This window comes from Nicotiana tomentosiformis, chromosome 3, assembly GCF_000390325.3.
Source record: "Nicotiana tomentosiformis chromosome 3, ASM39032v3, whole genome shotgun sequence".
In the NCBI taxonomy this organism is placed as follows: domain Eukaryota; kingdom Viridiplantae; phylum Streptophyta; class Magnoliopsida; order Solanales; family Solanaceae; genus Nicotiana; species Nicotiana tomentosiformis.
In genome coordinates this window covers 98,317,556-98,328,974 of record NC_090814.1, presented here as the reverse complement: position 1 = coordinate 98,328,974, position 11,419 = coordinate 98,317,556, and the positions used below count along the sequence as shown (strand labels likewise).

Genomic DNA, 11,419 nt, shown 5'->3' with positions numbered 1-11,419 from the left:
GAAAGCTACAGCTAGTCAGAAAGGTAAAGCAGTGGCAGATGAAGGCATGAGTAGAGTACCAATGTCTAGTGAAGGCCAGAGTGAGGCCCCGAAGGGAAATATGACACCCTCGCATAGTTCTCCGATTTCGCCAGTACCCGAGGAGATGAGGAGGAACCCAGTACCTCCACTTATTATTCATGATGAGGATATGGATATACGAAGTACAGTACGATTGTTGACTAGATTGGTAGCCGCTCAGGCTCAGCGCCATGTAGGTACAGGTGTTGGTTATGTTGACAGGGTTACTAGCGCGAGAGTTCGAGACTTGATCAACCTGGACCCTCCAGTGTTTACCGGTTCCAACAAGGATGAGGACCCACAAAACTTTATTGATAGGATGCAGAAGACTTAGAGGGTGATGCATATATTAGACACTGAGTCAGTAGAGTTGGCCTCTTACCGATTGCGGGAAGTTGCGGTTCAGTGGTATGAAACTTGGGAATTGTCTAGAGGGACAAATGCACCTCCAACGGTATGGGAAGAGTTCTCGGGAGCTTTCTTGCATCATTACTTGCCAGCAGGGATTCGTCGGGCAAGGGTAGACAGGTTCTTGGCTCTTAAACAAGGGAATATAAGTGTGCGGCAGTATAGTCTCCAGTTTGATTCCTTGGCGAGGTATGCCCCCTCTATTGTGGCTGAGATGAGTGACCGAGTGCATCGGTTTGTTGTAGGACTTGGGCCGCACCTGATTAATGAGTGTTTCACGGCCGCTCTGCTCGATAGTATGGATATTTCCCGCATCCAGGCTTATGATCAGAATTTGGAAGATCAAATATGAGAATCGTGATGAGGGTCAGCATAAGAAGGCTAGGTCTGCTAGACAACCTGAGGATTTTCCGGGCGATCCTATACCACCATATCCTATTGATAGTGTCCGACAGTTGCAGAGGCCGCATTACTAGGGATCTGTCTATTTTGAATCAGGTCAGGGCTCGAGAATTTTGGGTTTTCAGAATCAGAGGGATTCAGCACAGATGAGGGCGCCTCCTCCGCGATGCAGTCAATACGGTAGAGCTCATTATGGACAATGTCATCTGGGATCTAACGTATGGTATACCTGTGGAGACCCTAGTCATTACATGAGGGATTGTCCTATGAAGGACAGAAGCGGGATGGTTCAACACACCAGATCTATAACAGTCTCCTCCTCTTCAGTACGCCCTCTAGAGCGAGGCCCTCAGGCATCAACTAGTAGAGGTAGAGGCAGGGGTGGAGCATCTAGCTTCGGCGGGAGTCAGAACCGCATATATGCTTTGGCAGGTCATCAAGACCCAGAGGCTACACCGAATGATGTGTCAGGTACTGTGACTATGCGTAATGTTCGATCTTATTAACGCAAATTGCCCAGTTAATATGATTAATATAAGAGTGAGTTGGCATTACGTCTGAAGGGTTGGGGAAACCAAGGCTAGCTAGAAAGAAAAGTAAGAACCCGGTGATAGTGGACCAAGGGAGGAAAGGGGAGTAACCTAGGACATTAAGAAGTTAGTACTCTGATAGCTCTAACGCCCAAGGGAGGAAACATCATATAGTGCGCAAGATTTTGGGAAAGTTAGTATAATGGAATAGAAAGTTGTTAACCCGGTTATTAAGATTACAACTAGTAGCTGTCAGTGCCTAGAAGATAGATTAACATAATCGTAGGCGACGAATGGATTAAGAAGTAGTTTTATGGAGGGACGACGTCCTGACCCCGTGAGAGCCTAATATTTGTTTCATTGGAGTATAAGTATAGACCGGGGTGATATATACATTTATAATTGATGAGTATGTTATGTACATATTTCAAGTTTAAACATTCGAGGGCGAATGTTTCTAAGGGGGGAAGGATGTTACATCCCGCATTTCGTACGTTAAAGTTTTTTCGTAAGTTAATCGACGTAGACTCGGGAATGAGATTATTTTGGAGGTTATAAGCATTTACGCTATTTGTAACAAGTGATAAGTAAATGTTATAAAGGTCAGAGGGTTAACGAATCGAAGAAATTGAGTATCTTCGAAGTTTGACATTTTGTGATAAAATACGATCCAAGCTATAATATCTCGTATTTATGGATTAGTGCTATACAATATGCCACACGACCATGATAGTAAAGTATATTATAGTAAGATATATAAAGTGTATTAAAAGTGAGTAGTATTTTAAGTAATTTGAGATAATTCTTAATTATGTGAATAATTGGGTAATTAATAATTTTAGTGGGAGATTAATTAAAAGTTTGGATAAGGCCTATAAGGCCTAACGTGGCAGCCCCCCTCCCCCCATTCCAAAATGATGTGTAACTAATATGTGTTAGATAGTGACATCTATACCACATGTCACAATATTTCAAAATGGTGGCAAATGAGGTGGACCCCACTATCCACTCATTCACTTTTTGATACACTTATGACATATATATCACAAGCAATGTTTTTAACAAGAAAAATACATTTATTTTCTTCTTCTCAACAAGATTAGAAATGGCCCTTGAGAAATTTGAGCTACAAAGGTAGATATATCTCTTTGCATTAAAGCAAACCGTGAAGAACATAGATGTGTATTTCCATATCGTTTCCTCAAGATGATAAAAATTTGGAGATTTCTTCGTAATGAAGTAAGGTGGAAGAAGACTAGTTTTGGCATACAAGATTGAGGAGATTGTTCACAAATACAAGTAGGAAGTTGACATTAAAGGTATGTTAAGGCTAATCCTTCTTTCTTTTGGCATGATCCAAGTAACGATACGTAAACATAATGTTAATGTTTATAATATAGTGATACATGCATCTTCATACATTTACCACCGTGCTACGGCCGGTTGGGCAGACATGCATACACATTTACCACCGGGCTATGGCCGGTTGGGCAGTCATGCATTTACCATCGAGCTACGGCCGGTTGGGCAGTTACACATTTACCACCGAGCTACGGCCGGTCGGGCAGTCATGCATTTACCACCGCGCTACGGTCGGTCAGGCAGTTATCACTGATCAGTTGGGTAGTTAACGTCACGAGAATGATGTAATCAGAACTATTATATTGTAGTTTTATTTATATATACGAGATGGGTTTTATATAAGTGCGATTAAGTCATTCCATTCGCTTTCGTCAAGTGTATACTTCTAACACCCATAGTAACTCCCTATGGAAATCGACCCCGACTCTTGTTGGATACTATTCTTCCAATGGCCATTTCCACTCACTGTTGAGTGTGGATTGGACGTTGATCAGTCATGGAAAATGTGCATTGACTATCGGCAGCTCAACAAGGTCACGATCAAGAATAAGTACCCACTGCCAAGGATAGATTACTTGTTTGACAAATTTCATGGTGTTCACCTAATGGGTTATTTCTACAAAATTGATTTAAGATTCGGGTATCACCGATTGAAGATCAGGGAGCAGGATATTCCGAAAACAACTTTCAGGACCTGGTATGGGCACTTTGAGTTTCTGGTGATGTCTTTTGGGCTAACAAATGCCCCGGGAGCTTTCATGGATCTTATGAATCGTGTCTTCAAGCCTTTCCTTTACTCCTTTGTGATAGTGTTCATCGATGATATTCTTGTATATTCACGAATTTGAGAGGACCATGCCGATCATCTAAGGGCAGTTCCGCAGACTCTGTATCAGCATAAGTTGTATACGAAGTTTTCGAAGTGTGAATTTTGTCTTGAATCCGTCACATTCTTGGGTTATGTTGTCTCCAAAGAAGGAATTAAGGTTGACCCTCAGAAGGTTGCAGCAATGAAGAATTGTCCTAGACCTACAACTCTAATAGAGATTCGTAGTTTCTTGGGCTTAGCTGCGCATTACAGGAAGTTTGTGGAGGGGTTCTCTACTCTTTCCTCTCCGTTGACTAAATTAACGCAAAAGGCTGTTAAGTTCCAATGGTTAGACGCTTATGAAAAGAGCTTCCAAGAGTTGAAATCAAGATTGACTACGGTGATGGTGTTGACCCTACCAGAGCGTACAGATGGATTTGTGGTGTATTGTGATGCTTCAAGGATCAGACTTGGGTGTGTATTAATGCAACATGGCAAGGTAATCACTTATGCTTCTAGGCAACTCAAGAATTATGAGAGGAACTATCCAACACATGACTTAGAACTTGCGGCGGTGGTATTTGCATTGAAGATTTGGCGTCATTGCTTATATGGGGTCCATGTGGATATATTCACGGACCATAAGAGCCTTCAATATATTTTCAAACAAAAGAAATTGAACCTGAGGCAGAGAGATGGCTTGAGTTACTCAGTGACTACGGCATCGACATTGTATATCATCCAGGGAAGGCTAATATTGTGGCGGATGATCTTAGCCGGAAATCTATTGGTAGTTTGGCTCACTTGGAGGCATATAAAAGGCTACTAGCCAAGGAGGTTCATCGGTTAGCTAGTTTGGGAGTTCGTCTTGCAGATTCTAGTGAAGGAGGGGTGATTGTACAAAATAGGGCTGAATCATCGCTTGTTGTGAAAGTCAAGGAGAAGCAATATGATAATATGTTATTGGTATAGTTTAAGGAGGGGATTCATAAACATAAGGCCATGGCTTTTTCTCTTGGCATGGATGATGGTACACTAAGGTACCAAGGGAGATTATGTGTTCCAAATGAAGATGGTCTCCGGGAAAGAATCATGACGGAGGCTCACAATTCTAGGTATTCCATGCACTCGGGCTCTACAAAGATGTATCATGATCTTAAGGAAGTCTACTTATGAAATGATATGAAGAGGAATGTAGCAGACTTTGTGGCAAGATGTCTAAATTGTCAGTAAGTGAAGGCCGAACACCAAAGGCCCGGTTGGTTGGCACAAAACATAAAACTTCTAATGTGGAAGTGGGATATGATCAATACGGACTTTGTGATAGGACTCCCTCGCACTCCTCGCAAGTTCGACTCGATTTGGGTGATTGTGGATTGAAGAAGGAAATTAGCACACTTCTTACCTATTAAGGCTACCGACACAGTGGAACAGTATACTTAGTTGTATATCAAGGAAACAGTCAGGTTGCATGGCACTCCGGATTCTATCATCTCAGATCGAGGGGCACAATTCACAGCTAACTTTTGGAGGAAATTTCAGCAAGGTTTGGGTACTCAGGTAAATCTTAGTACATCCTTTCATCCACAGACCTACGGGCAGCAGAGAAGACTATTCAAACACTTGAGTATATGTTGCACGCTTGTGTTCTTGACTTCAAGGGTAGCTGGGATGATAATTTGCCACTCATAGAATTTGCCTACAACAACAGTTACCATGTTAGCATTCAGATGTCACTGTTTGGGGCTTTATATGGTAGGAGATATAGATCTCCCATTGTATGGTTTGAGATAGTGAAAGCATAGTTAATAGGGCTAGACCTCGTGCATCAGGCTATGGAGAAGGTTAAGATCATTACGGAATGGTTGAAAACTACTCATAGTAGTCAGAAGTCCTATTCGAATGTGCATCGCAAGGATTTGGAATTCAAAGAGGATAACTGGGTATTCTTAAAGGTTTCCTCCATGAAGGGTATAATGTGGTTTGGTAAGAAAGGGAAATTGAGTCTAAAGTATGTTGGACCATATAGAATCATTCAGAGGATTGGTCAGGTGGCTTACAGGCTTGGGTTACCTCCAAAAATTCCTTAGTACACCCGGTGCTTCATGTGTCTATGTTGAAGAAGGTAGTTGGAGACTCGGCACTCATTGTTCCAATTGCGACTATTGAGGTTAATGAGAAATTGACTAATGAGGAGATTCCAATTGCCATTCTTGATAGGCAGGTCCGAAAGCTGAGAAAAAAAGAGATTGCCTCCGTGAAAGTGCTATGGCGAAACTAGCAGGTTGAAGAGGCCACCTAGGAGGCCGAGGAAGAGATGAAGAAGAAGTACCCTCATTTGTTTGAATAGCTATGTAGTTAAGTAGTTGTGTTCTATGAAAATGTTAAGAGATTACCTTCTATGAATTAGGTACCACTTGTATAATTGATGTTAAGGGTGTTCCTTTCTAGAAATATATTGCTTATGAGGCCACGGTTGGTGTTGTTTTCAGGTTATTTTACGTCGTTGGGTTATGTATATGCTGTTAGGATTGGTTCTAGGATTCTCTCACATGCAGGTAGCCTAGTTATAAGGGAATCTCTAGCGAAACTTTTGAAATATTTGGGAGTTAGTCAAAATTTGGAACTGTTGGTGTGTGAAGTAACAGTTGAGTCACATTGGATGCTAATGGTGAACTTTGACCCTCATTTGAGGACGAATGATCTTAAGTGAGGGAGGATGTAAGGCCCCGTAAAGGTTTACTAAAACTCGAGATTTTGTGGTGCCGAGGTAGGCTAATATATTTGAGTACAAACATTTTAGGTTGTACAGTACATCGGGGAAATGAAGGAAATATTTTGCAGAACATGGCATTTCTGCGGTCCACTATGCGACCGCTTAACCTTTTCATGGACCGCAGATTAGCCGCAGACTGCAACAAAACTTGAGCCAATTTTTGAAGATCATTTGAGGTCGAGTATGCGGCCGCATAATCATTTCACGGGCTCCATAATCCGTCACAGAACATTCATGAAGATTTTCGGAGGGAGATTTCGCGATGCGTTATGCAACAGCATAACCGTTCTGCGAGCCGCATAACGGCCGCTGACCTGTCCAGACCTACCCAATTTTTGGGACCATTTTTGTGATCCCTTTTGCGTGCCGCATAATTATTTTGTAGTTCGGTATACGACCGCAAACTCGGTTTCGTAAGTTTAAGTTTGGGAAAATTTCACTCGATCCCATTTTTATAAAATTCACCTTGGGGTTGTTTTGGCTGGTCTAAACTACCATTTTAGAGAGAATAGAGTGTTCTATAGAGAGAGGAGGAATCCCCAAGTGTTTTGTTCATCAATAATTGCCCAAGCTTTGAAATTTAACAAGGAAAACTCACAAGGTCTTCATCCAAGAGGTAAGGTTCTACCTCTAGCTTTCCATTTCGAATTTGGGGTAGGAGATGGGTAATTGGGACTGTGATTCTTAGGTATAAGAGTGTTATTTATGCATGCATGTACCATCAAAGTTTGTGGGAAGGTTGTTGAGCTCAAATGGGTAAATATTGGATTGTGGGATGAAGGAATCCACCATAGGAGAACCATGAAATCATAATACACACCTAATGCTTGATAAAATAGTTAAGTGAGCTGAACCTATGATTATCCTACTAATTATGATTCAAATTTATCATGTCTATAAATAGATCAAAGTTGCTAGGATTTCTGGAATATTGCAGTAATTTAAGGAAAGCTCAAAGCGAGGTATGTTGGATAAACTCCTCTTGTAGAATCGAATCCATGATGTCCTCGTAAGTTGTAATTATGATTGGCTCGAGCTCTTATGTCTCATGTTCCGAGTTATTCCATATAAATTTAACTATTTCGAATAAACTTTGCGTCGAAAGATATATGTTCAAAATATGTTCTGAATGCTCTTATCATATTATGTTATCCTTAGGGAATGTGTTCAAAGTATGGGTTATGTATCAAAATATTATGAATTCAATCATGTTTCAATTGCAAGTTATTATGCCAAATTATGGAAGAAAACTCAATGCGCCTAAGACTCTTATTTTCTCATATATGTACTAAAAATTGTGATTAGAGATGCCTTGGTGTTGATAACCCATGATCATATTTGAAAGTGAAGGGGTGAGCATGAAATATGAAATATGGCCGACGTGCAAAGAATGATATTGCATTTGTGGCCACTAGTGCCAATGAAATGAAAGGTGTAAAAGGCTATGAATTGAGCTGAAAATCCTTTTTTATAATAAAAATTTTGGGAGTATCGTTAGTCACCGAGGAAGGGTAGGTTGAAATGGCCTAACTCCGAAACTACACGTGCCGGTGTAGGAGTGATTGAGGGGTAAATCCCTGTACCGATATGTTGAGAATATTCCCCTTAAATGGGATGAGATTGATGTGCTGAGATTATTCCCCTTAATTGGGATGAGATAATTGCTAGTGAAGGGTGATGTCGATCCATACGGCATTGTGGTAAGACGGCCTAGCCGATCGGGTCGAGATTAGATGCCATGCCCGCATATAGTGGTGATTGTGATTGTCATTGGATGAGATGGCCTAGCTGATCGGACCGTGATCAGACATCGTGCTAAAGTAACGGTGGTATATCGGTACTAAAGATCTCCCAACCTAAAACATTGAAGTTTACTTGGAAACTTATCTTGCTCCTAACTTGATGCATTGGTATTATTTGAGGCTTTCATTTTGATCCTATAATTGTTTCTCATTATACTTTTACTCGTTCTATTGAGAGAGGGTGTTTAGCCTTACATACTAGTACTATTCCATATGTACTAACGTCCCTTTTGTCGGGGGCGATGCATCTTTAATGGATACAGTTGGTTTCACAACAGGCGGCGTTGATCATTGATAGCAGTACACCCTCTCCTCAACTGACTTGGTGAGCCCCGCTACTTCTTGGGGTCTTGTATCTTTTGTCATCTATGTATAGTGTTTTGAGGTATAGCCGGAGCCTTATTGCCGGAACTATCACAGTACTCTTTTGTATCCGTTAGAGGCTCCGTAGACATAGTGTGGGTTATATATTCGTGTTGGAAAAGTCAAACTAGAATGTTGTATTTGTATCACATGTTCCACTTCTAAACTATGAATATGTAATGTAATATTTTGGAGACTTATAAATGATGTAACTAATGGTAATGAATTAGTGTCTCTCATATGATCTTCTCATGGTCTAATGAAATATGTCTTCACTTTATTCTTGGGTAAGTGCGGGTAGAAAGCATCTAGTAGGCTTGCTTGATCGGGTTATCTCGGTTGAGCGCCGGTCGCGCTCCCCGCGGTCGGGGCATGACAGATACCCCGCTACCAAACACCCACGAGAAACAAACAGAATCATATCAGTTGAAGACCTCTAACTCTCACTATATTAGAAAATCAAAAATCAAGAGAAAATATCTTTGTGTAAGGCATCCATGAAGTCAACGAAGTCTCACTGAATATACGAGCTCTCCCGATGACTATCCCGGAGCAATCTGTAGTTATATTCCTGAACAATATACAGACGCTACCACTAGGGGGGAAGGAAAACATCCTGCTCTAGCCTACAGCTCAACTAAACATGACCACGAGGAGAACCTTCCCCTCATGACCACACATCTTACGATATCCCTAGCTCCCGGAGCGAACTCGACCATACAATAAAATGACATTTCTCTTATGAAATTGCAGGGGAGCCAAAAATCCCACTTTTAAGCGTAACATCAACGTCATACTATAATGGAATAACCCTACTGTCTTGGCGCTCAAAGAAACACGCTTATATGAACATGAACCTCTCATGGACACTTGGCTTCACTAGTCTTCTACAGGTAAGGGCACAAGGTTTTTCAGGCGGCATAGTAGTTATGTGGAAGGGAGATGAGGTAGACGTTGACCCACTTGTTGTTACAGATCAAGAAATGCATACAACCATCAAGGTATGTTTGTCCTCTCCTATGTGGATTTTTTATATTGTATATGCGAGTACATCTTTAACAAATAGACTTCGTCTATGGGATAATCTTAAACATTTTCATAACACTGTTACTGGCCCTTGGGTACTTTGTAGTAATTTTAATGAAGTAACCATTGGATCCGAAAAGTTTGAAGGCAACCAAGTCAATAACACCAGAATAAATGCTTTTCTGGAATGCTTACAACGTATAGGTATGCATGACAGGTTACAGTGGTTCACGTTTCACATGGACTAATAAATGCAAGTTACAACACAGACTTATTCTAGAGAGGCTTGATAGATTTTTAGCTAACTCTGATTGGCTATGACTCTTCCAAGATTCATCTGTATTACTCCTACCACGCACACACTCTGACCACTTCCCCTTCTACTAATCTTGCACGTGCAACCTCACGAAGCATTACGGGCTTTAAATTTGAGACCACGTGGCTCACCCATCCTGATTTTTAATGTATCGGACACAATATTTGATCCACTACCATTGATTATTTACCTACCCATGCCCATTTTACTAAAGTGATTAAAAGTTGGAAACACTCTTACTTTGGGAATATCTTTCATTAAATGAACATCCTCCAATCAAGAATTGATGGAATTCAAAAAATGAACCCACACTCTAAGACTAACTACCATTTACACTTAGAACATACAGTCTTTATCTATTTAATATCCTTCTAAAAAATAAAGAAGACTCTTGGAAACTTAAACCGCGCATCCAAAGCCTTCACGGAGGTGATGCCAATATAAAATATTTTTATTTTAGTACAGTCCACCGTCGTAGGAAAACTCATATCTCCACGATATGGTGGGTAATTGGGTCCTGAATCTTGTCCAAATAACAACCCTCATCATCACTCACTTTCATACACCATTAAACTTTTTCTAACTCTAAAACAAACAGCGGTTCATGCACCGCAGGCCCTTTCCCTAGAAGCTTCTTTCCTCATCAATCGGCCTTTAGCTGGAGCTAAAATCCTACAAGCGCTCTACTCCTTAAAACCACTTAAGGCATCAGGCCTAGACGGTTTTCATCCGATTTTCTTCCAAAAATACTGGCTTGAAACCAAAGGAGCAATCATCAGATTTTGCACAGATATATTTTACACCTCCCTATTACCCCTCCCCCCTCCTCCCAAAAAAAAAAACTTAACCAAACCTATGTTTCCTTAATTCCAGAGGTAAAAAACCAAAATGCATTACCCAATATCGCCCTATCAGCCTCTGCAACACCATCTACAAAATAATTATTAAAATTATTGTCAACCATATTTGCCCATACCTCTCCACTTTAATTATCCCATACCATATTAGTTTCATTCCCGAGCGACGCGCCATTTGAAATACAATCATTTTGCAAGAATCAGTACACCCCTTCAACAAACAAAAAGGCACTACGAGTCATATGTTGATCAAAATTGACCTTGAGAAAGCCTTTGATCGCATCGAATGGTCCTTCGTCCACTCTTCCTTCACTAGCCTTAATTTTTCGCCCTCCTTAATTAGACTCATTCTGAACTGCATTTCTACATCTTCCATCTCCATTATCGTTAACGGCAAACCAATACCTTTCTTCTCCCCAACAAGAGGTATCCGACATGGTGACCCCCTATCTCCCTATATCTTCATTATATGTATGGAAACACTTACTCGAATTATCTTACATGCCACCGACACCAAGAAGTGGGACCCCATTAAGATCTCTCGCAGTGGTCCTACAATCTCTCATCTCATGTTTGCCGATGATTTAATTCTTTTCGCTAAAGCGGATGTCCATAATGCATCTACCATTCACTACATCCTCCAACGCTTTGGTATTCTAGCTTGCCAAAAAATTACTTATGTTAAATCAAAAATTATCTTCTTACCCAA

General features: G+C 40.8%; 1 protein-coding gene across 1 annotated transcript; it reads left to right on the top strand.

The window, feature by feature from the left end:
• The first annotated feature begins 400 nt into the window (after positions 1–400).
• On the top strand, positions 401–820 carry LOC117274180 (uncharacterized). The gene has a single exon (XM_033653385.2). It carries the CDS (start codon positions 401–403, stop codon positions 818–820), a length of 420 nt encoding a protein of 139 aa, XP_033509276.2.
• Positions 821–11,419: the final 10,599 nt, after the last annotated feature.

Coding starts and splice junctions, on each gene's coding strand:
- LOC117274180 (XM_033653385.2), top strand. CDS start 401: ATGCATATATTAGACACTGAGTCAGTAGAGTTGGCCTCTTACCGATTG.